Consider the following 27,765-nt stretch of genomic DNA (forward strand, 5'->3'; position numbering starts at 1 on the left):
GCCACTTACCTTTAAGTAGAAGGTGAGCTTGGTGCATTGAGTGATATGCATAACATCAGCACCATGTCAAGGAAATGTTCATGTAATGCTAAACTACACAAAGTGGCATTCAAGAACAAACACATACCCCTTCATAAATGTAGAACACCATGAATACCATATGACCAACAGATGGTACCCATCGTTGACGAAGCCCTCAACCCAGAGAGAGAGAGAGCTGGGTCGTATTCATTAGGGCACACCGTAGCAAAATGTTTTGCAACGGATAACAGAAATAGGAGTGTTTGTTATTGGACAACTTCAGGTAGCCTCCCCCCCGTTTCAGTCAGTTTTCTTCCGTTTGGTTCCCAATGAATACGACCCTGGAGTCTATGGTACACAGTGAACATTGAGCCTGGGATGATACAAATGGGTGCGGTGGAGAGAAGGAGGGAGGGAAGGAGAGGGAGATGACGTTTCTAACCTTGAACATGGCATCGATGTGAGTGTGTGGCCTGAAAGCAGACTGGGGGAGATGAAGACATGTGTTAGGACATGATGGACAGCACGAGTGGGAATGGATGGACTTGGGATGCTGGTTTTTGGTAGACTACCCTTCACCAGGCTACAAACCAGGCGCGTACCCAAACCACCACCATAGTAGCAAAGCTTCTCTAGAGAGATGGTCCACAGAGCTATACTGAACAGTTAGCCATCCCCCAAACCGCTCACAAAGCCACAAAGAGCTACCACCCACCACCGGTGAACACGGCACCACTCAGAACAGTAGACACTATGAAAAGGCTCAGTAGGTAGAATCATGCACTTCCTGAGAGGAAGCAGGTAGGAAAGAGGACAAACGGGAAGTCTGGGTCCATTCGCTCATTGTGCCTGGCAGCATCTCAGTGTTAACTACTATTCAAGCATACTTCCAATATCTAGTGGAATATCAAGTGGAATCAGCTACATGAACCCAACTTCTAACTCATCAACCCCGGCTCTGAGTGGAAGGTATCAGAGCAAATAGTCACACAAAGACGAATGAATGGATAAATGAAGGAGTGAATGAGGAGATAGGGGATTAGTAGTAAGTATGGAATGGTAGAGAGCGAGTTAGACAGAGTCTTCTGCCTTATGAGACCATGCGTGAGTTCATGCCACAAAAAAGGGAACAGCCACCCACTTCACCCCAGTGGGCAGCGAACAATGACTCAGTGATGGTCTCAGCAAAACCATCAATCGATGCTGATATAACCTTGCTGCAGAACGTCACAGAGACATGAGAGGAGGAGTAGGGGCCCTGGCTGTTGGATCATAGTTCAGACTCACATCGAAGGTCATCTCCAGGATGTTCTTGGTGATCTGCCTGACGCCCGAGTCACCCAGCTCACCCGACACACACACCCACGGGTTGGAGGTCGTCATGGCGTTGCTCAGCTTCTTGATGGGGATGATGACGGCGCGGTACGGGATCACTACAGGGACAAAAAAAAGTAGTACAGTCCCTCTCAGTGCAACACAGAAAGAATAAATGTATTCATAGTTGTATAGTTAAATATAACAAGGGCAAACTAAATCAGGGAGATTTCAGTGAATTGCACTGCTTTAGAGTAATAATACATTTATGAATTTTACTATAAAAAAATGATCCCAGTATTGCCTAACGGCAGGCAAGGGTTCCAGAGAAAGCTAACCCAGGGCTATTGGTGATGTGTGTGTGTGTGTGTGTGTGTGTGTGTGTGTGTGTGTGTGTGTGTGTGTGTGTGTGTGTGTGTGTGTGTGTGTGTGTGTGTGTGTGTGAGAGAGAGAGTGTGTAAAAGAGAGAAACTACTCTGGTGCTGGTTCAGTGCAAACTGCTATGTGAATAATGTAACCCTGCTTTCAATCTTTGATTACAAGCTCATAGCCTCATGCTTTATTCAGGTTAACACCGTCTCTGCCATTGATCCAAGTTATATTCCTATCCATCTACATTAACCTCCATGGAAAACAGTGATAGGCCAAGGCAAGCACACCAGTTAAGACTCTCCAAAGCCTACCATCCATCCTCTCCGCAGTGGCAGAGTGGAAAGATTTGCTGTAGGTGACTTGTGGTAAGTTAAAGTGGTTGACTTCTAGTTTAGCTAAAACAACTTGTGTGCAGACTGATCGAGGTAATGGCACCGGTGAAATAGAATTAGTCAACCATCTTATGATGTGACTGTGTTCTGTATAGGATGAGGTAAATTAGTGGTTATATTATGGTCATATTGATGTTGGATTGTGGTTATGTTGAAGTCCTACTCACTGATGGTGGTGAAGACACTGGTGAAACAAAAGTAGTCGACAGTGTTGAGGGAGAGCAGGTGAAACAGGAACTGCTCCTTCTCCTCCTCACAGCGCAGGAAGGCGTAGCGCTTATACAACTTCCTGGAAACACCACAACACACACTTAATACACATTAACCATGGCTTCGACACTGTCAATGTGAATAATATTGTGTGTGTGTGTGTGTGTACAGTTGAAGTCGGAAGTTTACATACACATTAGCCAAATACATGAACTCAGTTTTTTTTTTACAATTCCTGACATTTAATCAGAGTAAAAAAAAAAATTCCCTGTTTTAGGTCAGTTAGGATCACCATTTTATTTTAAGAATGTGAAATGTCAGAATAATAGTAGAGAGAATAATTTAATTTCAGCTTTTATTTACATTCCCAGTGGGTCAGAAGTTTACATACACTCAATTAGTATTTGGTAGCATTGCTATTAAATTGTTTAACTTGGGTCAAATGTTCCGGGTAGCCTTCCACAAACTTCCCACAATAAGTTGGGTGAATTCCGGCCCATTCCTCCTGACAGAGCTGGTGTAACAGAGTCAGGTGTGTAGGCCTCCTTGCTCGCACACGTTTTTTCAGTTCTGCCCACAAATGTTCTATGGGGTTGAGGTCAGGGCTTTGTGATGGCCACTCCACTACCTTGACTTTGTTGTCCTTAAGCCATTTTGCCACAACTTTGGAAGTATGTTTGGGGTCATTGCCCATTTGGAAGACCCATTTGTGACCAAGCTTTAACTTCCTGACTGATGTCTTGAGATGTGGCTTCAATATATCCACATAATTTTTCTTCCTCATGATGCCATCTATTTTGTGAAGTGACCCAGTCCCTCCTGCAGCAAAGCACCCCCACAACATGATGCTACAACCCCCGTGCTTCACGGTTGGGATGGTGTTCTTCAGCTTGCAAGCCACCCCTTTTCCTCCAAACATAACGATGGTCATTATGGCCAAACAGTTCTATTTTTGTTTCATCAGACTAGAGGACATTTCTGCATAAAGTACAATCTTTGTCCCCATGTGCAGTTGCAAACCGTAGTCTGGCTTTTTAAAGGCGGTTTTGGAGCAGTGGCTTCTTCCTTGCTGAGCGGCCTTTCAGGTTATGTCGATTTAGGACTCGTTTTACTGTGGATATAGATACTTTTGTACCTGTTTCCTCCAGCATCTTCACATGGTATGATTTGCACTTTTCGCACCAAAGTACGTTCATCTCTAGGAGACAGAACACGTCTCCTTCCTGAGCAGTATGACGGCTGTGTGGTCCCATGGTGTTTATAGTTGCGTACTATTGTTTTCTATTTGTACAGATGAACGTGGTACCTTCAGACGTTTGGAAATTGCTCCCAAGGATGAACCAGACTTGTGGAGGTCGACAATGTATTTTCTGAGGTTTTGGCTGATTTCTTTTGATTTTCCCATGATGTCAAGCAAAGAGGCACTGGGTTTGAAGGTAGGCTTTGAAATACATCCACAGGTACACCTCCAATTGACTCAGATGATGTCAATTAGCCTATCAGAAGCTTCTAAAGCCATGACATCATTTTCTGGAATTTTCCAAGCTGTTTAAATGCACAGTCAACTTAGTGTATGTAAACTTCTGACCCACTGGAATTGTGATACAGTGAATTATAAGTGAAATGACCTGTCTGTAAACAAATGTTGGAAAAATTACTTGTGCCATGCACAAAGTAGATGTCCTTACCGACTGGCCAAAACTATAGTTTGTTAACAAGAAATTTGTGAAGTGGTTGAAAAACAATTTTTAATTACTCCAATCTAAGCGTATGTAAACTTCCGACTGCAACTGTATGTGTGTGCGCGTGCGTACTTGGTTAAGGCTTGGCGGGTCAGCAGCTGTTTGAGGTGTTGGGAGAGTAGCTTCTTCTCCAGAGAAAGACGGATCCAGGCCCTCGCTCTGCCCACATCAGTCTTTATCTCCCCCATACTCTGGATGTGCCTGAGAAAGGGAGGCGTGGAGATGTGATAGAGAAGGTGAGGAGGTTAGAAATATAACAGCAAATAACAAAACAAATTGTTGACTCACATGGATTAATTTGTGAGATATTACCATCTACCTATGACACATCGTAATGTACAGGTACAGTGGTAGGTAATTCATACCTCATATCCTGCATGACGGACGCTCGCAGTGATGGCATCCCTATTGACGACTCAGACTTTCGTCTCTCTGGACCATTTGACACTGTGGGAGGGAGAAAGAAGCACACACACACACACACACACACACACATCTCAGCTTTGGCAGCGCTCCAATTTAAAATAAATATATCAAATGCCACTGGAGTGTGAAAGGTCTGTAGATTCATTTGAAAATTGAGTATTTCAGTGGATTATTGGGTATGGATAGTGTGTGACTGAATGGATTGAGGGTAGGAGTGACATGTGTTTTATGTCAATGTTGTATATTAAGGTGTGTGTGTGTGTGTGTGTGTGTATGTGTGTTTATATATGTGTATGTGGGTGTTCTTACCTGGTGACTCTGCCTGCTGCTGCTCCAGTTTCTCCTCTCTGGCCTGGTAGTGCAGAAGGTGGGACCACAGAGCTGACTTCCCCTACAGGGGTTACAGTCCAGAGGTTAGAGGTCAACCCACACACTTAACTTCTTTGGGCTAGGGGGCAGTATTCGGAAGTTTGGATGAATGAGGTGCCCAAAGTAAACTGCCTGTTACTCAGGCCCAGAAGCTAGGATATTCATATAATTGGTAGTATTAGATAGAAAATACTCTAACGTTTCCAAAACAATAATGTCTGTCAGTATAACAGAACTGATATGGCAGGCAAAAACCAGGGGACAATCAATCCAGATTTTTTTTTCCCCAGCTCACCCTTGATTACTATGACTGTCAATGGGAATATAAAAGGAAGTCCTCCCAGATTGCAATTCCTAGGGCTTCCACTAGATGTCAACAGTCTTTAGAAAGAGTTTCAGGCTTGTTTTTTGAAAAATGAGTTAGAATTTATAGTTTTAGTAAGTGGCCCATTTTGTCTGTAGTGTTTGTTTCATATTCCGGTAAGTGCGCGTACTTCATTATTTATCTTCGGTAATGGTCTCTGGTATTCTCAGTCTTAAATTTGGTTGTTTATTTACATATTAGGGTACCTGGGGATTGATTATGATCGTTGTTTGATATGTTTGGAATAAGTTTATTGGTAATTTACAGGATTCATTTGTATGCATTTTTAACGAGGGAAACCAGTGGATTACTGAGTCTAGCGTGCCAATGAAACAGACTTTTCTGGGATATAAAGAAGGACTTCATCGAACAAAATGACCATTTGTTATGTAGCTGGGACCCTTGTGATTGCAACCAGATGAAGATCTTCAAAGGTAAGTGATTTATTTTATCGCTATTTCTGACTTTCGTGACGCCTCTGCTTGGTTGGAAAATATATGTAATGCTTTTGTGTGCGGGGCGCTGTCCTCAGATAATTGCATGGTGTGCTTTTGCCGTAAAGCCTTTTTGAAATCTGACAACGTGGCTCGATTAACAAGAAGCTTTTAAATGATGTATGACAATTGTATTTTCAGGAATGTTTAATATTACAATTTCTATAATTTGAATTTCGCGCTCGACAATTTCACCGGATGTTGGCCAGGTGGGCCGATAGCGTCCCAATGATGCATAAGAAGTTAATAGCCAATACACTCTCTAATACAGGAAACAATGCACTTCTAATAGCTAATACATTCACTAATAATACTAGACTATAGATAGAGGATTACCAGTCAATAAGCCTAATGAAATAGGGTCATATGGTTATTACTATAAGACCGGATTAACCAAAGTGTTGGTAGACTGACCTCTGACCTATAGCCAATAGCAGGTTCTTCCAAGTAGAGCACTGAGCATGAGGAGGGTTTACATTGTAAACGCAATGTCATCATTACGATAAAACCTGATTAGAGAGAGTGTGTGTGCATGTATGTGTGTGTTTCTGTTCAGTGCATGTGTATGCACGTGTGTGTGTTTGTGTGTCTCTACAGACCTGTTTGACTTGTAGGCCGTGGCTCCAGATCCTCTCCAGCAGGTCACAGAGGGAGGCGATGAGAGTGTTCTCCTCCAGACCTGTGATGTTGGCCTCCCCATGACCCAGCTCCACTGCCTCCCTGCCCATCTTCTCCACCAACATACGCTTAGTCTGGAGACAGGAGACACAGCAACTTGACTAACACAACATGACCCCTACACATAGGATACAAACAACCGGTTTGTAGACAGGAACCAATCCCCTCATAACTACACCAAGCAACACAAAATTGGACCAATATACATTGGAGACACATAGCAACTGCAACCACAACTTGACCAATACCACAATATATTTCACATGTACAGACTCACCTTCATGCGACACTCCTTGAGTAGTCCCTCTACAAACTTCCAGTTGGTCTGAGCGATGACGGCAGGTGAGAGGTCAGACAGCTTGGGCTGACGGAGGTTCTTCCCCAGGCTCCGAGCCTCCTGCATGTACTTCTGATGGAAACAGAGAAGGAGCAACAGTCAGCTCTGTCTGTAAAACTCTACAGTCGTGGCCAAAAGTTTTGAGAATGACACAAATATTAATTTCCACAAAGTTCGCTGCCTCAGTGTCTTTAGATATTTTTGTCAGATGTTACTATAGATTACTGAAGTATAATTACAATAATTTCATAAGTGTCAAAGGTTTTATTGACAATTGCATGAAGTTGATGGAAAGAGTCAATATTTGCAGTGCTGACCCTTCTTTTTCAAGATCTCTGCAATCCGCCCTGGCATGCTGTCAATTAACTTCTGGGCCACCTCCTGACTGATGGCAGCCCATTCTTGCATAATCAATGCTTGGAGTTTGTCAGAATATGTGGGTTTTGTTTGTCCACCCGCCTCTTGAGGATTGACCACAAGTTCTCAATGGGATTAAGGTCTGGGGAGTTTCCTGGCCATGGACCCCAAATATTGATGTTTTGTTCCCCGAGCCACTTAGTTATCACTTTTGCGTTATGGCAAGGTGCTCCATCATGCTGGAAAAGGCATTGTTCGTCACCAAACTGTTCCTGGATGGTTGGGAGAAGTTGCTCTCGGAGGATGTCATTTATGGCTGTGTTCTTAGGCAAATTGTGAGTGAGCCCACTCCCTTGGCTGAGAAGCAACCGAACACATGAATGGTCTCAGGATGCTTTACTGTTGGCATGACACAGGACTGATGGTAGCGCTCACCTTGTTTTTTTCCAGACAAGCCATCTTCCGGATGCCCCAAACAATCGGAAAGGGGATTCATCAGAGAAAATGACTTTACCCCAGTCCTCAGCAGTCCAATACCTATACCTTTTGTAGAATATGAGTCTGTCCCTGATGTTTTTCCTAGAGTGAAGTGGCTTCTTTGCTGCCCTTCTTGACCCCAGGCCATACTCCAGAAGTCTTCGCCTCACTGTGCGTGCAGATGCACTCACATCTGCCTGCTGCCATTCCTGAGCAAGCTCTGTACTGGTGGTGGCCCGATCCCCGAACTTTAGGAGACGGTCCTGGCGCTTGCTGGACTTTCTTGTGCGCCGTGAAGCCTTCTTCACAACAATGGAACCGCTCTCCTCGAAGTTCTTGATGATCTGATAAATGGTTGATTTAGGTGCAATCTTACTGGCAGCAATATCCTTGCATTTTCTGTGCAAAGCAATGATGACGGCACGTGTTTCCTTCCAGGTAACCATGGATGACAGAGGAAGAACAATGATTCCAAGCACCACCCTCCTTTTGAAGCTTCCAGTCTGTTATTCGAACTCAATCAGCATGACAGAGTGATCTCCAGCCTTGTTCTCGTCAACACTCACACCTGTGTTAAAGGGGGAATCACTGACATGATGTCAGCTGGTCCTTTTGTGGCAAGGCTGAAATGCAGTGGAAATGTTTTTTGGGGATTCAGTTCATTTGCATGGCAAAGAGGGACTTTGCTATTCATCTGATCACTCTTTATAACATTCTGGAGTATAGGCAAATTGCCATCATACAAACTGAGGCAGCAGACTTTGTGAAAATGTATATTTGTGTCATTCTCAAAACTTTTGGCCACGACTAATATTAACCATTACAGGTGGATGGAGGGACATTTCTCAGTTGGGTCCAACTGTAAGAGGTTGTGTAAGGGTAGAATTGAGGGCAGACATTGTGTGGTTTTTGTACAGTCTTGAATACCTTTTAGCAAACGTTGGGATGTGGCGGGGGGTTATGTGCTCATAGAGAAAACAAGGCAAAGTAAAAAATAACATTTTCTGTTTACTTCTCCACAGAGAGTTGAGGCGCTGAGCCCATTTCAGTGACACACTCTGGTGAGTTCACTCTAGTTGACTTAAATTGGCCTGAATCTGAAATTATTCTGCCATCTTATCTGATTTTGTATCGTTACGATTCAGTAATTCCCTTCTCGTCTATCTCCTTCCCACAGAGATACAGAACTATAAAAGGGTAGGAAGAGGAGAGAGATGAGGGAAAACAATATCCTCTGCAGAGCCATGACTTACTCTTTCAGTGCTGTCGACTTTAACCAATGTGACAGGTGCACGGGGGATCTATCAAACAGAGCCACTGTGTGTGAGTAAGCAGGGATTGTGTGTATGTGTGAAGCAGGACTGGAGTGGAGAAGTGGAGTGGGGGTCATCTTGGGGGTAGGGGTAGATTTTGGGGGTAGAGGTAGTTTTTGGGGGTTAGTGGGAGGGGCCGTCACTCCTCCACATACCAGGCAGCACTCAGAGGCAGACTTTTTTGGTGGTTTGAGGGGCGGGGGAGACGCCTTGTCCCACTCCCAAAACGCCATGGAGTTCTGCAGGACTAGACACCCCTCTACCTGCTGAGAGGTGGTACGGCCCAACCCCAACGCACAGGACCCACAGAAAAGACAGGAACGAGAAAAGAACGTAAAAGAAGCACCATGCACATGAATGCACAGGACATTCAAATAATAGAAACTAAAAAACAAAGAGAAGTTAAAGAGAAAACAAGCCACAGAAACAAACATGACATCAGTTAAGACAAGGACGGACAGGCTTTGAAAACGGAACCAAGCTAAGACGAAAAGAAGAAACTCAAAAGAAAGCAAATAAAAAAAGGAACATAAAGGCATGCTATGGAAGCAGAGGAAGAGGAGAGGATGAAGAGGGCGGACGGCGTGTCGGGTCCGTACCTCTTTGAGGTCGTTATCTAGAGTCAGGTGTTCTGTTTGTTGTCTGTGACGGTCTTTCCTACGCTGAGCCGTAGCAGTACGACTGGACCACCTGCTGACAGACATAACACTGTTAACCGCATAAACATTTATATAGACTCTACTCAACTACATAATAAAATATTTTTAAATATATTTTTTAAAATCAACAAAAAAAACCGACATAATACAGATGGAAAATTGGTAATAAACACTTTTTAACTTGGACTACATCACCATAACACAACTGTGACGTATACATTACGCCCATATAGCCATTCTATGTTCAAACCGTTACCATTACCATTTTTTCCAAGAAACAATGGCCGTCATTGGTTGGCTCTTCGGTAATGGCATCATATACTCACTTGTTATTGGTGGGTCCGACCGAGAGCACGTCAGACTGCAGCTTGGGGAAGAAGCCCTGTTCATATTTGCCCTGTCCAATCTTCATATCCAACAGGTGGGGGTGGATGGCTGTGTGGTCGATCTTCATCAGCCGCTGTTCGATGGCCTGGGCTGGGCAGGGAGATCAAATCAAGAGGGGGGATTTTGAGTAAGGCCTTCTTTTGGTATAACCACTACTTGAGAATACATTTAGTACAATGCTAGGACTAAACCTTTTGAGTTGACTTTGAATGAAAAGAGACACCCACACAAGCTCCCACTCTTGTGCTCCTCTAAACAAAGCTTGGCAGATCATCAAAGCATAGTGTTTGTTCAATTCACTACAGGACATGCTGTACTGCGGCCCTTTCATCCTACCCTCTCCCTCATTATCTATAAACACCCCGCTCTCTTCATCTCACTCCTTGCTCTTTCTTGCTCGGTCTCTCTTTCTGTCTTTCTGTTTGCTCTCCAAACCTACCTCCTTCTCTAACCATTTCCTTTAATGGACACAAGGTAGAGAAAACAGACGCAGTGCGACTCAACCCAAACCAACAAGGCATCCGTCAATTAACCTCTGCTCACGGTGATAAACAGCGCATCTGTTGGCGAGGTAATTCTGTACATGGCGCGTATGAGATATTTTTGTTGTTGTCTAACAAAACCCTCCGAATGTATCTTCCAATCTCAGTCCTCACTGTTTGTCAGACAGGAGAGAGAGGAGCACCGGAGTGACTGAGGGAAATTAAGTAGAATAGAAGAGTTTCTTTTGTGTGTATAATTGGGGAACTGCACGCGCCACCACCTCTGAAAGAGCTCCCCCCGAACAATTAGGCTTTTACAGAACTTGTTCCATTAAAATCTGCCAGGTCAGACCCTGCCAATTGACTCCACCTATACCTGTACCACGGACGTGAGCACGCACGCACGCACACATACACACCCTATTCATTGTCTGTGAGAGTGTCTGGTCAGGTCTTTTTTAAAATCTTAATTAGTACCCATTTGGCTTGCCCTCATTAAGTCTCTGCTGCATAGGCAAAAGGAAGTGAGGAAGCCAGACTCAGTGGGGTAGGGGCGGCGGGAGCGTTTTGGGGGAAGCACTTGTGTGTGTGTGTGTGTGTGTGTGTATGTGTATATGTGTGTGTGCGCGCGCGAGAGAGAGAATGAAAGAAAGAAATAGAGCGTAGAAGAATGAGTTTTGTGGGGTGAGGCTTTCTTTGAGACAAATACAAAAAGGCAGAATAGGCCAAGGGGAGCACCTGCTGAGTGGAGAGAGGTCTGCTGTTTCCAATGAACACATGAAAGAGGTCAAGAAGGAGAAGAGGATGATGAGTTGGAAAGTAATAGGAAGGATGTGTAAAGAGATGGATTTAAAAGGAGTCCTGTGTGACCTCTTAAAGCATCATTGGTATGCCAGCCAGGCTAACAGACTGATAGAGCCACCAGTCATCCACAGCATGCTGATCAGACAGACGGTGCAGGAGAGGACATTCTAATTCAAGTCCAAACGTTCAATTAGTCCCTCTCCTTATTTCTCTGTTACCTACCAAAGACTCATTTTAAACAACTCTAGATTTGTCCTTCAATTCCACCTATCCCTCTCTGTCGATCTCTCTCACGCCCACACACACACACCCCTCCAACCTCCCCACTCCCTGCTCTCTTCAGACTCACCTGACTCCTTGAGGACGGTGCACCTCTGGTAGTTGGAGGATCGCAGACTTGGGGCTCTAACATTGTATAGACGAGCTTTATCGATGCGTCCGTCAAACACGCGGAGCAGCGGCTCCTTCTCCTCCCATTGGGACATGATCTTGTTGTCGATGAAGGTGGCGAACATCTGGGTCTCGATGAAGTGGGACAGGAAGGGCAGGTAGGGCTCCGGCTGGTCAGATAGGAAGGATGCCTGGAGAGAGGGGAGATCTGTTAGTACAGACACAGATACATTAACACGCATGCACTTGCAGGGAAAGATAAGACAAATACTAGTAGGTAGGGAAAGCAACAAATGTAATTACAAAATGATATAAGAGCACACAGAGATGGACAGAAACTACAAAATACATTTACAAAATACCATAAAGATCAATGTATCAAAATAAACGACAAAATACTTGTCTTTTGAAAAGTATTTGATTAAAAATACATGTATTTTGTATTTTGAAATACATTTACTTACTATAACTGTGTTATGTTGTTGTTTATCTACCTTAGTTGAATGCACTGACTATAAGTCACTCCGGATAAGAGTGTCTGCTAAATGACCAAAATGTAAAAATGAACCAAAATGAACTGCAAAGCACACTGGGTATATTTATTGGCCTTGCTTCGGGGTGGAGATCCTTAAAATACTACTCAGCATGCTTTTTAATAGTTCATTTTTTCATAAACATTTATATTTAGTTAATTTAGAACGCGAGCTTATCACACCATAGTGACATCAAAGGTGGCCACAAAATCGTGAACAGCTATAAATCAAAGGTATAGAAAAGTATTTTGTACTTTGAAAATACAAATTACAAGTATCTTGTTACAAAATACAGTGCCTTCAGAAAGTATTCAGACTGTTAGATTACAGCCTTATTCTCAAATTGATTAAATCATTTTTCCCCCATCAGTCTACACACAATACCATATAATGACAAAGTAAAAACAGGTTTTTAGACATTTTTGCTAATATATATATTTTAACTGAAATATGACATTTACATAAATATTCAGACACTTTACTCAGTATTTTGTTGAAGCACCTTTGGCAGTGATTACAGCCTTGAGTCTTCTTGGGTATGATGCTACAACCTTGGCACACCTGTATTTGGGGCGTTTCTCCCATTCTTCTCTGCAGATCCTTTCAAGCTCTGTCAGGTTGGATGGGGAGCGTCGCTGCACAGCTATTTTCTCTCCAGAGATGTTAGATCGTGTTCAAGTCCGGGCTCTGGCTGGGCCACTCAAGGACATTCAGAGACTTGTCCTGAAGCCACTCCTGCGTTGTCTTGGCTGTGTGCTTAGGGTCATTGTCCTGTTGGAAGGTGAACCTTCACCCCAGTCTGAGGTCCTGAGGGCACTAGAACAGGTTTTCATCAAGGATCTCTCTGTACTTTGCTGTGTTCATCTTTGCCTCAATCCTGACTAGTCTCCCTAGTCCCTGCCACTGAAAAAAAAAATCATTCAGGCCAAAGAGTTCAAAAACTCGAAGCGGGATGACGTGCCTTTTACTGAGGAGTAGCTTCCGTCTGGCCACTCTACCATAAAGGCCTGATTGGTGGAGTGCTGCAAAGATGGTTGTCCTTCTGGAAGGTTCTCCCATCTCCACAGAGGAACTCTAGAGCTCTGTCAGAGTGACCATCGGGTTCTTGGTCACCTCCCTGACCAAGGCCCTTCTCCTCCTATTGCTCAGTTTGGCTGGACGGCCAGCTTTTGGAAGAGTCTTGGTGGTTCCAAACTTCTTCCATTTAAGAATGATGAGGCCACTTTGTTTTTGGGGACTTTCAATGCTACAGAATTGTTGTAGTACCCTTCCCCAGATCTGTGCTTCGACACGATCCTGTCTTGGAGCTCTACGGACATTTCTTAGACCTCATGGCTTGGTTTTTGCTCTGACATGCACTGTCAACGGTCAGACCTTATATAGACAGGTGGGTGCCTTTCAAAATCATTTCCAATCAATTTAATTTACCACATGTGAACTCCAATCAAGTTGTAGAAACATCTCAAGGATGATACATTGAGTCTCTAAGCAAAGGTCTGAATACTTATGTAAATAAGGTATCTGTTTTTCATGTTTAATGCATTTGCTAAAATTTCTAAAAACCTTTTTTCACATTATAATTATGGGGTATTGTGTGTAGATTGCTGATGATGTGTATTTATTTTATCCATTTTAGAATAAGGCCGTAACGTAACAAAATGGAAAAAGTCAAGGGGTCTGAATACTTTCCGGAGGCACAATTAATACAATTAACTAAATACTCAGAAGTAATTGAAATACATATTTCAAATAAAAATAACAGAAATAGTGCCCAACTCTGGGTGCACAGCACGTAGCATAAACACACAGCAACCAACTCTGTTTTCTGTCTGCTTGCTGATATGAATGTATTTCCCCAGTGATTTTATAAATGCAAACATTGTTATTGCCAATACCAAGTCTTACCAGCTCCGGCCTTGTTCGTCTTACTTATTTATCAAATGGAATATTTTCAAGGTGGACGGGTTTCAGGAAATAATTGAATCCAGCATCTCACAAACATGGTAATGCCCCAGTGGACTTCCACTATCACACAACACAGGCCTCAATAAACAGCCGGTTACATCAAGATAAACCGTGTGTGTGTGTGTGTGTGTGTGTGTGTGTGTGTGTGCATGTCTCTGTGTGTCAACCCATCACCTTATCAAAGTTGTGCATCTGCTCTCGGTTGGTGAGCCAGGACTCCAGGTCCGGAGCGCTTTGGATGACGAAGGCCTCATAGTCCGCGAACATTGTGGTAAACCTGCTAGCGAACACCTCCCTCAACTGTACATTCAGCTTAGCGTTCCTCAGCTCCTCCTCTTCGACTGCCGTCCTCCCCCCCTGGCCCTCTCCCTCACCCCCTACCCCCCTCAGGGCTTCCACACGGACCCCTGTTCTCTTAGCCAGAGCCTGGAGTCTTTCCAGAGTAGCGTTCCCTTGGAGAAGCTCCAACACAGCTAACTGCTCCCCGCCTAGGTTCCCATTCCTCCCATCGTCCTCTAGCTCCCTCAGGGCCTGTTGGCTCTTCAGACCAGGGTGACGGGTAGAGACGGACCCAGGGGTGGTGGTGGTGGTGGGGACAGAGGTTGGAGGAGCGCCCCCCACTGGGGATATGCCGTAGCGGAGGAGGACTTCACTGAGCTCCTGGATGAACTCTGGTTTGTTAGGGAACTGGGGGAAGTCCTCAGGCAGCTCGATGCAGTGGTTGTCAATGTCCACGAAGCACAGGTTAGCCTGTTAGGAGAGAGGGAGGTTTGGAATAAGATGAAAGATTATACAACAATTATAACATAGCTATTGCTCAATGAATAGAAACTCAGAGAGGGGTGTGTTGGGGTTGGGGAATGGACATGCACAGATTGAGTATTGGGTAACTGGGTCCGTATGTGATTGACACGAAAAAGAGATTAATGTCAGTAATAAACCCAAATCTGACATAATTGAGTTACTGTGACAAACCACCAGCATTACGACATAAACCCTGTGCTCAAGGGTAGTGTGCCAGACAGAAACAAATACACACGCTTGCACACCAATCACAACCACAATTCACATAAAATTACACATACAAATTCAGACACACCTACCATCCCTAGTGTCTTACTCTAACAGACAAAGCAACACACTCAAAAACCAACCACAATGACAGCTTACAGTGGTAGAAATGGGGCTTACAGCCTTCTCTCCCCAAGCCCCAGTCTAATGTATTACACTGCCACTCCAGCTCTATAGCACTCCTCCATCTGAGACACTCAGCCCTGGGACAGGGGAACAATGATACTGTGTGTATATATATATAGTGTATATATATATATATATATATATATATATATATATATATATATATATAGTGTATATATATATATATACACACACACACACACACACACACACACACACACACACACACACACACACACACACACACACACACACACACACACACACACACACACACACACACACACACACACACAGTATACTTCCAGGCTCTACTGTCCCTGTGAGAGGATGACTAGGAGTTACTGTACACCTGAATACATGACATTAGCATTTACTGTCTGGCATCTGAAACGCTGGGTTTACTACCAATTGACTATAGTTTAATAACAGCATTTGCTAGGCTCCAGATGTGAATTTCAAAACTCAACATTTTCTTCTCCATGTATTTCTGGGTCCAGGTTTGACTCATGTGCATGGCTCTGTGAGGGCTGCATCAGCGGTCTGTGCACAGATCTGACCTGATGTGGATTGGCCTAACGGAGGTTTATTTATGGTAGCGGAGAAGACTGCAGGCCATCCGCCTGATTTAGGAGCTGCGGAAAAAGGAGCACGCACCCCGCTGGGTGATTGTACAGGCACACAATGTTTGGCCTAGTTTCGGTTAAAAGCCATTGGTTCCTCTTTTGCATTCAATAGAAAGGATGGAGGGAGGGACAAAATTACATGAAACTGTTGGCATTCATGAGTGTGTGCATGTGCATGTACTTGTTTGGTATTTGCTATGCAAACATGACTAATATGATTAGGAGACAAATTATTGTTCTGCCATTTGAAATGGAAATGAGATGAATTCTTTCTACAGAGCCAGGGTTAAAAAAAGGCAAGTCATTCATTCATTCACATCCTCTCTCTATGATCCTTCCCTTCTTTCCGTTTGCTTTCAGCTCCTCTTTCATCCCTCCATTTCATCCTCCTCACTTCAAAGAACCAATCAGAAAATAGAGATATTCCCTAAATTAAAACATTTGGCACCGTGTGATCTTTAGGGGAGGATCCGGAGGAACACAGAGGGGCAGAAAATTGGATTGTGAGGAGGCAGGAGCAGCACCAGGGAACGTCGTCGGATGCCGCACTGACTCAGATAATTACCATGCATACGGAATGGGACAGATTAATGAGCGGTGGGAGTGGGAGGGAGGGAGAGCCCTGAGGCTGGGAATCTCTTTGGGACGTTCCAGACCATTAGGAGTCTTATCTCGTCCCCACACACACATGCTGTGCACTGAGGGTTCCATCGCTTTCACTGTCGGAGGAGGAGGCAGAGGGTACAGACACACACGATCCCAAAATCCACTAAGCCGTTCTAGAGAAATATCCGTTTGAGTTCGTTCCACACAGGAGTAATAGGGGTCTATGCAAACACATTGGGCTGTGAGTGACAAAACCAATAGAAGTATCTCAGAGAGGTTTAAGTGCTTTCCAACAAACTAAAATTAACTTCTAATAGACATTCCTCCACAATAAGAGTCTGAAAGAGGCATTTTTCCACTTCCCGCTCAGTCTGAATAGAAGCCAGGTTGTCTGCCTGTGTGGATGGGAGGCTCATTGTGCAGAGTCAGGGTTGGATAGCCTTGGACAGTGTGCATTCAGCAACAATGAGCCCTTACTGTAACTGCCTATTGTATGGAGACACACACTTACAAATAAAAAAAAAAAACAGACCCATTCGCAGTTGCATACACACACACACCGACACACACAGTAGTCCATACCTCCTGTGGCAGCTCTAGTTTGGAGCGGTCGGTACCCTCCTTGGACTGCAGGCCCATGAGGTAGGGCACGGGGGCATCCAGGAAGTGCAGCAGTGACGCGGGTAGGATGGGCACGTAGACATGCTGCCACTGGAACGGGAAGAGCAGGGTGGTGATGCCCTCCGCAACTGTCATCAACCGCTGGTAGTCTGGAGAGAGGTAGGGTGAGGGAAGGAAGGGGTTAAGTTGAGAGTGGGAGAGGTGGTTGAAAAGGAGGGGTGGAGTGAGTGATTGGGGGGGTAGTAAAAAGGGAGATGTTAGAAAGAAGAAGAAGCAGAGAATCACTTTAAATCAACCAATCAAAATTGAATCTGGGGGCAATACGGGTGGAATTCTGTTTTGATGGACTCAATTTAAATCACCATTCTCTCTGTGTGTGTGTGTGTGTGTGTCTGCGTGTGTGTGTGTGTTTGCCTGCAGTGTCTCCTGTTCCTGATTAAAGATTAGGACCAGTGATCTCAGCCTGGCTTTGCTATTGAGTTTAAGAGTTCCATCATCAGATACGAATAAAATGATCAGACCATAAGCCTGACTGACCATCATAAAACAGCAGCACGCTACACCAATTTATCCACTCAACCCCTCTCCCTGCACCCTTTCCTCCATCCCTAACTCGCTTTCACTCTCACCGCTGCTCAGGCACAGCGGCTCTGTGTACTTTCATTCAAAATGCGTTACACTTTTCAAGGTCGACAAAGCATTAAACAAAGACCTAGCCAATTTACATTCTACAAGAGAACTAGGGGACCTGGCATGTTTATATTGCGTGTGTCTGAGAGTCTGTGTGTGGGCGTGTGTGCGTGCATCTACCTTTCCTCAAAGTCCGTCTGCAACTCAGATATAAATACACACAGACCATCGCATGCGTATCACACACAGATGGACGCTCTCCTACAGTCACATGGACAGACTGGCTACATCTTCTCTCTGTCCCCGAGACCAATGGTTGGTTACTGTGTATTAGACAGAGCAGCTGTAAGGCTCCAGATGCTCTTTCAGAGAGCTGACAACAGCTCTACTTTAGCATCTCCTCCTCTCGGTCTCATGTGCGACTAATCATACTAATAACACGCTAACACTAACGCCGTGGAGAGAGCACACCAGACCTGGCCATTAATCAGTGTGTGTGTGTGTGTGTGCACGCGCACACTGCAGGAGCACCTGTGTCCATTAGCCACTGTCGGCACCTCGAATTCTCAATTTTGAGGCCTGGCTTCAAACAAGTCATTAGGAACAGGACAGGGGTGCTTGCAGGCGCAACTGTAATGGACGTTATACATCTCAGACTGAAGAGGGGCATAACTTACCCCACCTGCCACCCTGCCTCCCGTGGAGATGACTCGTAGTGATGGAGCGAAGGAAGGGGGTCCAGTGTGAAAAGGTGTGTGTGTGGGGGGGAGGGGCATCTGTAGGGGCTCCAACTTATAGGATATTTATGAGAAAACTAGAAGACGCACACGATAGGTAGGCGTAACAATACCCCGATGAAAGACTTGCGCCACAGGACACGCAGAAAATGGAACGAGAGTCCTTCCGAAACCCTGTGAAGGTGTGGTTTGAGAATCACAGTCACGCATTGTATACGATTGGATCTCAGATAAGAAAAGGGAGACAGAGAAATGAGATGAAGAGCAACACACAAAGAAAGTGTGGTATCGAAAGAGACAGACAGAAAGAGAAAGAGTGGGAGAAACCGAGAGAAAGACAGAACTAAAAAGAGAGTGTGAGAGTTGGTGAGTAAACTTGCTAGCTCAGCTGTGGTGCACTGCACACCCACACACTCGTACAATAACACACTGACCGTACGTACACAAGCCAAACCCCTCACACTGCAATACTCAATTCTGTATGAGGGGGAAACCTAGAAGAGCTGCAGATAACTTGGAACTTTTACATGGCTTTACTAAAGCAATGCATACAAAAGGAAACTACACAGCACACTAACACCCATGTATTTGTATAGCATTTGCCCTTCGGCTTCTAGTCTACCAAAGAAACGCTGGCAATCATTTTCCCGGTAACTACTTCAAAGTGCTGCCAAAAACCAAGGGGTCAATTGCTTGAACATGCCTTTTTGGCATTCCCTGTGGGAAACCAGTCTCTCTCTGAAATAAACCAAGCAATTAGAGCCACAACAAGGGAGATAAGAGCCCCCCCCCAAAAATGAGGATAACCCAGTTTATTACCAAATATACTCTCACAAGCCTCTGCGTGTCGAGGGTTTTTAACTTGACACAGCCTGCTCTGTGATGCAGAGACCGAAAGAGTCTTATTAAAAGGATGATTCATGGTACTTCCCTCACGTCTCAGCAACTCTATCCCCGCTTTCCTTCCCCTCTCATCCACGGTTATGATCGTATTATGTGAAGTTTATCCCCTTATTCAATACGATTACACTGCGTCTCGACAGACTTCATTAATACATAAGCCGTGATGATTTGACACCAGCTCTTCCTAATTTAATATTCAACCCGTCAGATGTCAGACTCCAGTTTTCCCCAACACGAAAAACATCAAAGCACACAGCAAAAGCTCATAGGAGGTGAGGAGGGGGGGGGGGGGGGGGATAAGAGTGGAAAAAACAGAATAATATTATTCTCTCGTCCGATGTTGACCTCAGCTGAACTACGGTGGGGGGTGATTTCAGGCAGAGATGATGCGAGAGCGTTTAACTCTATTTTGCAGGGCCGTTAAACTTTCACAAGACCTTCCAATACTGCTTTCCAATGGAGGTTTACGTGTAAAATATTGTATATTATTGCTTGATAAATAGGGGAATGCATTGCATTGTCAACATCTGTCGGGCGGCAGGGTAGCCTAGTGGTTAGAATGTTGGACTAGTAACCGAAAGGTTGCAAGTTCAAATCCAAGGTACAAATCTGTCATTCTGCCCCTGAACAACCCACTGTTCCTAGGCCGTCATTGAAAATAAGAATTTGTTCTTAACTGACTTGCCTAGTTAAATAAATAAATACAATTGTAGATACAGTTGATCACAATGTTGCTGAGGCCAAGTGGAAAATGCGAACGGAAGAGACAAAAGATCGGCATCTGTGTTTCAAAGCTGAACATATGACACGAGGCAACTCATAGTGAAACTGTCAGTCATTGGGACTAGTCCCTATCAGACACAGTCTCAGAAGGGAAGAGACAAGCCAATAATGGTAAACAACAGGAACCAGGTGCACTCCCAGCACAGAGAGAGGGGAGAAGGAGACATGGTGTAAAGTCCCCTCATTTTCATACAAACAACCACCTTATTGTGTGCGCTGACTGACTAAGTCTCTCTGCTATTGAAATCCTTGGGCGGGCCGCCTAAGCGTTTTTTTCTGGTCGCCTAATAATCAGGATGGAAAAGCGCTTTCAGTGTCAACTTAAACTAAAAGACTAAAAGACTAAAACCAGATATAATGTATTGAAGAAGATAATGGGACCTGTATATTTTGTATTCGTTATATAATCTTTGAGAACTAACAATCACCAAAATAAAAGTTTGGGAGAATTGAAAGATCCCCAAAGAATGATTTTAGCAGTATACATTTTACTATTACAGTGCCTTGCGAAAGTATTCGGCCCCCTTGAACTTTGCGACCTTTTGCCACATTTCAGGCTTCAAACATAAAGATATCAAACTGTATTTTTTTGTGAAGAATCAACAACAAGTGGGACACAATCATGAAGTGGAACGACATTTATTGGATATTTCAAAACTTTTTTAACAAATCAAAAACTGAAAAATTGGGCGTGCAAAATTATTCAGCCCCCTTAAGTTAATACTTTGTAGCGCCACCTTTTGCTGCGATTACAGCTGTAAGTCGCTTGGGGTATGTCTCTATCAGTTTTGCACATCGAGAGACTGAAATTTTTTCCCATTCCTCCTTGCAAAACAGCTCGAGCTCAGTGAGGTTGGATGGAGAGCATTTGTGAACAGCAGTTTTCAGTTCTTTCCACAGATTCTCGATTGGATTCAGGTCTGGACTTTGACTTGGCCATTCTAACACCTGGATATGTTTATTTTTGAACCATTCCATTGTAGATTTTGCTTTATGTTTTGGATCATTGTCTTGTTGGAAGACAAATCTCTGTCCCAGTCTCAGGTCTTTTAAAGACTCCATCAGGTTTTCTTCCAGAAAACCAGTCCTGTATTTGGCTCCATCCATCTTCCCATCAGTTTTAACCATCTTCCCTGTCCCTGCTGAAGAAAAGCAGGCTCAAACCAGGATGCTGCCACCACCATGTTTGACAGTGGGGATGGTGTGTTCAGTGTGATGAGCTGTGTTGATTTTACGCCAAACATAACGTTTTGCATTGTTGCCAAAAAGTTCAATTTTGGTTTCATCTGACCAGAGCACCTTCTTCCACATGTTTGGTGTGTCTCCCAGGTGGCTTGTGGCAAACTTTAAACAACACTTTTTATGGATATCTTTAAGAAATGGCTTTCTTCTTGCCACTCTTCCATAAAGGCCAGATTTGTGCAATATACGACTGATTGTTGTCCTATGGACAGAGTCTCCCACCTCAGCTGTAGATCTCTGCAGTTCATCCAGAGTGATCATGGGCCTCTTGGCTGCATCTCTGATCAGTCTTCTCCTTGTATGAGCTAAAAGTTTAGAGGGACGGCCAGGTCTTGGTAGATTTGCAGTGGTCTGATACTCCTTCCATTTCAATATTATCGCTTGCACAGTGCTCCTTGGGATGTTTAAAGCTTGGGAAATCTTTTTGTGTCCAAATCCGGCTTTAAACTTCTTCACAACAGTATCTCAGACCTGCCTGGTGTGTTCCTTGTTCTTCATGATGCTCTCTGCGCTTTTAACGGACCTCTGAGACAGTGCAGGTGAATTTATACGGAGACTTGATTACACACAGGTGGATTGTATTTATCATCATTAGTCATTTAGGTCAACATTGGATCATTCAGAGATCCTCACTGAACTTCTGGAGAGAGTTTGCTGCACTGAAAGTAAAGGGGCTGAATAATTTTGCACGCCCAATTTTTCAGTTTTTGATTTGTTAAAACAGTTTGAAATATCCAATAAATGTCGTTCCACTTCATGATTGTGTCCCACTTGTTGTTGATTCTTCACAAAAAAATACAGTTTTATATCTTTATGTTTGAAGCCTGAAATGTGGCAAAAGGTCGCAAAGTTCAAGGGGGCCGAATACTTTCGCAAGGCACTGTATGTTTGAGCAAAAGAAAACAGCATTAGCCATCACTAAATGCATAGAAATGCAGGAAATTTGCTTTAAAACCAAAAAAAAGTTCTCAGCTCTATGGTAGAATATGTTGAATCACAGGAAATGTGCTTTAAAACCGCAACCATTTCTCTCAACTGCATGTCAACTTGTGTAGAATTGCAGGAATTTTGTTTTTTTAATTACAAAAAATGCACAGCTCCATGGAGAAATGTGTAGACTTGGAAGAAATTTGCTTAAAAATGCCAAAGTCTCTACACTGCCAAGACGGGGCCTCAAAAATTCGCTTTAAAACTGCGCCCCTGCCACACCCACCACCTAAACCCATTTTTGATCACGAAAAAGACCCTGGAATGACTGAAATAGTGATTAATCATATTATTAATTACATCTCAGACCCATGCCCTCCACTGAGCTGCGGGATTGGACTAAACGCCTGCCTGCCACACTTCCTTCCCAATTTGCCCTGGTCAAAGATAGTCCACAATATAGGGAATAGGGTGCATTGGGACCCATCCACAGAACATGTTACAGATGCAGTTTCCGTGCATCAACCCTTCCATGAAAGCGCCTCCAGGCAAATCAAGCACATTGTTTTTATTATAGAGGAATTAGAATGCCTTTTAGCAGCCGTGTCGCAGGGTCGGAGCTAGATGGGATGCCGCCAACGCTTCCCGGTGAAAAATGAGGAACATTAAAACGTTACTGGAATGTTTTTTCATTCGGAATGAGAGGTTAGTCACTCTGTTTCCGTCTGACAGTTGGTTTAATAAATTAAACATGGGAGATCATTTCTCATCAAAGGATAGACGACAGATGAGTGGGGATGGATGGGAGCGGAGGGGTGGATGAGGATGAGAGGAGTGGTAGGAGGAGGGAGAAGCCCGTCTCTGTCGTTTTCTCTCAAGCAGACAGAAATGTCATGGTGCTAGTAACAGTGGAGTCCCTTTGTTTGACTGCCATCAACTCAACTAATGAACTCCCATGCATTACAGATAATTACATTAGCGACATTAAACTCCATCAATTCTAAAACAAATCAAGAGCCACTTAATGGAAACTCGCAACCCATTAATTCATTAGGCAAGACTACTTTCCATTACAAAGGACGCCAATGGACCAGAACCACGCAATCAAACATTCAACACACAAGAAGCTCTCTCAATGTCTCTTTCTCTGCAACAGTCTTCAGCCAATCAGATAATGGCATCCTGTAGTTTAGTCTACTGTATTCTACAGGGAAGTCTATGGGAAGTCTACAGACTACTGTCTGGCTGTTGGTCCGTTGACTGACCATGCTTCCCAATCCTGCTGCTGTCCAGTCAGTCAACCTACATAGCTCCAGTCCCAGGGAGAGGAACGGCACTCTACCAGACCCAGATTACAGTAGTCTAATCCTAAACTTATTTGGGCCAGGGAGTCAGGGGCAGGACCACAGATGACACCCCAGTAATGACACAGCCAGTCATGTTCCATTGGCTCCAGCTGAGGGGATGTGTTGAGGAATAGGGAGGAATGACTTATCCGAACCATCCCCCAACCTGGTATCAGTCATCACCATACCACCTGGCTGGAGAAGCAACCCCCACTCAACAACCTGCTGCCAAGGAATGTAGAGGCAGAGAGGAGTGTGTGTGTGTGTGTGTGTGTGTGTATATGTATAATAAGCATCTCTTACCCTGTGAGTAGAGCAGAATCTGCATCTCCAGCAGGGTACAGTTGAACAGCTGCACCAGGTTCTCTACCCCCAGCAGAGTGAAGGTCTGGCCCAGAGGGAAGTCAGCCAGAGGCAGCTCCCCGGGCCCAGGACGCTGACACACGATGGGCTCGTACACCCCGTGGAACTTCAGCGAGCGCCCCGGGGGGGGCAGGGGCACCTCGTACAGGATGTTGTGCACGTAGCTCTCCAGGGGGAGGGGCGGGGGCGAGGCGGCCGTGACGGCCCGGTGCATCTGGGACAGGAAACGGCGGCAGCCGTGCATGAAGGGCATGGGCGTGATCAGACACAACGCCTTGGAGACGTAGAGCGTGTCACGCGACGCGTCGTAGCCGCCACACGCCGCCGACCGGCACGAGGAGGAAGATGGAGAATCTGCTTCGTCGAGGCTGCTAGCCAGAGAGTCCATGCTGGAGGAAGAAGAGGAGGAGGGGGTGGCGGAGGAAGGGTTCTCGGCCTGGTGCATCTGGTAGAGGGTCTGCATGGCCGAGCAGATCTGAGGCGACGTCACCTCCTCGTAGAAGGTGTGGACGAAGCCGTAGGTGCGAGAGCCGTCCTCCCGCGTGATCAGGAAGGAGTGGAACTGGGGCTCGCGGCTGTCTGCCTGTGTCCTGAACGACAGGCCTTTGGGCATACAGAGCTACGAAGAGAGAGACAATAATGATGATTATTAATGTGGTATTAATAACTGAGATAGTTGACAGAACCAATACAGAGGCCTTACATCTGAAACTACTGAGACTGCACGTACCAGACTATGTGTGTACCAGACTGTGTTGGTGTGCGTAAATCTACATTCATGTGTATGTGTGTCGCATCCCTAATCAAGTCAGCATAATCTGCTTTGATAGCAGCCCAGTCAGCAACACAGCAGCCAGCATGAAATAAAATATGGTTGATTATCATTATGTTGATTTGCAGAGCTGAGCTGAATACAAAAATGCATCATAACACACACACACACACACACACACAAACTAACCCATGTCGCTAACACAGATAAACAAGCAAACAGGCACAGCCCTGTAGTTGGCCAATGTTCTGTTCGGAATGGATTATAAGAGTGGTGAGTGAATCATGGTTTCAACTGATCACTACTGACAAGATAATCACTCCCACACTACCTCAATCTGTCTGTTCTGTGTGGAAACCGAGAGGCAAATGAAAAACATCCGAAATGCTGCATTTTCTCCCCAGAAATGAGATTCTATACGCTTCCAAATCAAATCCTTCTCGCCCAAGAAATATCATGAAACCATACGGATCAAGGAGGGAATATTCCTCCAAGGAAGGGAGGGCGTTGAAACCTATGTTAAAGATGACAAAGGGATTCTAATATCCTTTTGCAACAATTGGGCCCATCTGTGCTAATGAGCGACGGAGTTGGTCCCATTAACCTGCACATTTTCGACCTACTGAAGGTTGAAACTGTGGAAACATCAATATCAACAGGCAATCATCTAGTACAACTCTGCATTCATGTTGGAGAACATTTCCCTAAACCAACACTACTCTGAAACACATTATACAGTATCAACAACTCAACACTCTCTGACATGTTGCATACAAGTGACTCCGTAGCACAGCGGCGTCATCTAATCCCATTGACACACTTCCATTGAAGTCTCACTCAAAACTCTCTTCCTGTTCTAACAAAGGGAGCAGAAACTGTTGACTGTTTACAGTAAAGGCTCCAGGCTTAAATGTCATCCCACCCTCTTGTCAACCGTAACTGTGTCTGGGGCCATCAACCTGGGCCTCAGCTCTGTTAGGCTCAAAATTACTTCCGATAGGCATTTCGGAATTCCTAGCAGAACATTTCACAGTATTCTTGGAAATCCCAGGTAATGTTCCCATGTGTTAAACTATCCCCTTATTCCGGCACGGACACAGGAATTGTGGGGGTTCTGGGTGAGTGACGCACTGTTGATTATGAAGCAATAAGCTCAACAAACTGAAACACATTCATACTCTCTCACACACACACACACTCATGCATATCCTTGGCCACTCTCTCGCACACACAAAGCTCTCCTTATTCTCACATTCACACTCATGCATATCCTTGGGCACTCTCTCACACACACACACTTCTCCTTATTCTCACACACACACTCATGCATATCCTTGGGCACTCTCTCACACACACAGCTCTCCTTATTCACACACACACACCTGACTCAGGGCCCGATTAACAAGAAAATCTAATTAGTGCCAACATCAGACAGACAGAGCGATGGACAGAGCGATGGACGGACCGACGGACTGAAGGAGAGATAAATAAATAGAGGGAGAGATAAAGGGAGAGAAATAAATAGAGGGAGCGATAAAGGGAGAGATAAATAAATAAATAATAATCAAGGGGGGATTTATGAGAAAAGGATTGGGATATGAAAAGCAATCATCAGAAGGGCTTTGTTGCTAGGCCCAAAGGGGCAGGAAGCATGATTACACTAAGGTCACCCTATGGGTAGAGAGAGTAGAGATGAGAGAGGAGGGGAATGAAGGGAGAGTGGGAAAGGGGATATGGATGGTGAGCGGGATGGAGATACTATAGATATGAATAAAGGGGGTTAGGTTGAGGCAAGCAGGGAGAGGGCTGAGATTCATAATGGTTCTGCCATCGAAACCTTCATAGATGCATTTCAGACCTGGACCTGCTTGGAACACACCGCACAATGGGCCGTCGTTTCCATGCCGACGTAAGCGGAGAACCCGGTGTTAATAATTCAACGGTTCTGACGCCAGTGTGTGACGTAATGGCCAGCACCAACGGAAAAATAGTGACCTTGCATCACGAGAGGCAACGGTCAGCCGACACCCAGCGCTTCCTGAACCTCCTCTATAGGGACTTGAGGGACAGGTATCGAGGTCAGCTACCTCTACTGGGGCTCAATATGCTGGGCTAGGCAAACACACACACATTGACCCACACACACACAACACAAACATATGATCCGTCAACCACATACACGTCAGTGGACCCAGATCATTGAGCGACAAGTCAGCGGGAACTTTGGCACCCTTCCATGACAGGCCTTGAGTGATTCAATACATGACTAACGTAGTCTTCTGGTTTGTCATTTCCTGCAGTGTGTGGGTTATTTTAGCAATCAGGCCCGAGGAGGTGTGGTATATGGCCAATATACCGCGGCTGTAGGCTGTTCTTAGGCACGACGCAACGCCTGGACACAGCCCCGAGTAGTGGTATATTGGCCATATATCACAAACCCCCGAGGAGACTTATTGTTATTATAAACTGGTTACCAATGTAATTAGAGCAGTAAAAATACATGTTTGGTCATGCCCGTGGTATACGGTCTGATATATCATGGCTTTTAGCCAAATCATAATTCAGGGCTCAAACCACCCAGTTTATAAAATCCAATAAAGCACAAATACAATTTCATCATCACCATCTTAACTTTTCCCTTTTGTCTCATCGCGCACCAGCAACTCCTGTGGCGGGCCGGGCGCAGTGCACGCTAACCAAGGTTGCCAGGTGCACGGTGTTTCCTCCGACACATTGGTGCGGCTGGCTTTCGGGTTGGATGCGCGCTGTGTTAAGAAGCAGTGCGGCTTGGTTGGGTTGTGTATCGGAGGACGCATGAGCCCGTACGGGAGTTGTAGCGAAGAGACAAGATAGTAGCTACTAACAATTGGATACCACGAAATTGGGGAGAAAAAGGGGTAAATTCCCCAAATATATATATATATAT

At 44.8% G+C, this 27,765-nt stretch overlaps 1 protein-coding gene across 9 annotated transcripts in view; it reads right to left on the minus strand.

Annotated features, from left to right (window-relative positions):
- LOC139378662 (DENN domain-containing protein 5B-like) overlaps positions 1-27,765 on the minus strand; it is a 72,740-nt gene that overhangs the window by 8,111 nt on the left and 36,864 nt on the right. For 2 of the 9 annotated variants that reach the window (XM_071121043.1, XM_071121045.1), the window contains 13 exons: positions 24,008-24,686; positions 17,098-17,285; positions 14,261-14,836; positions 11,548-11,779; positions 9,852-10,002; positions 9,466-9,556; positions 6,660-6,791; positions 6,304-6,456; positions 4,787-4,868; positions 4,417-4,498; positions 4,124-4,252; positions 2,267-2,388; positions 1,309-1,454 (listed from right to left, as the gene is read on the minus strand). In XM_071121043.1, the coding sequence (XP_070977144.1) occupies positions 1,309-1,454; positions 2,267-2,388; positions 4,124-4,252; positions 4,417-4,498; positions 4,787-4,868; positions 6,304-6,456; positions 6,660-6,791; positions 9,466-9,556; positions 9,852-10,002; positions 11,548-11,779; positions 14,261-14,836; positions 17,098-17,285; positions 24,008-24,686 (2,763 nt within the window). Of the gene's footprint in view, positions 1-463; positions 506-1,308; positions 1,455-2,266; positions 2,389-4,123; positions 4,253-4,416; positions 4,499-4,786; positions 4,869-6,303; positions 6,457-6,659; positions 6,792-9,021; positions 9,133-9,465; positions 9,560-9,851; positions 10,003-11,547; positions 11,780-14,260; positions 14,837-17,097; positions 17,286-24,007; positions 24,687-27,765 lie in introns of all 9 variants that reach the window. The other 7 variants (XM_071121044.1, XM_071121042.1, XM_071121037.1 and 4 more) reach the window with 6 other exon arrangements.

The sequence above is a fragment of the Oncorhynchus clarkii genome, chromosome 21 (assembly GCF_045791955.1).
Source record: "Oncorhynchus clarkii lewisi isolate Uvic-CL-2024 chromosome 21, UVic_Ocla_1.0, whole genome shotgun sequence".
NCBI classification, from domain to species: domain Eukaryota; kingdom Metazoa; phylum Chordata; class Actinopteri; order Salmoniformes; family Salmonidae; genus Oncorhynchus; species Oncorhynchus clarkii.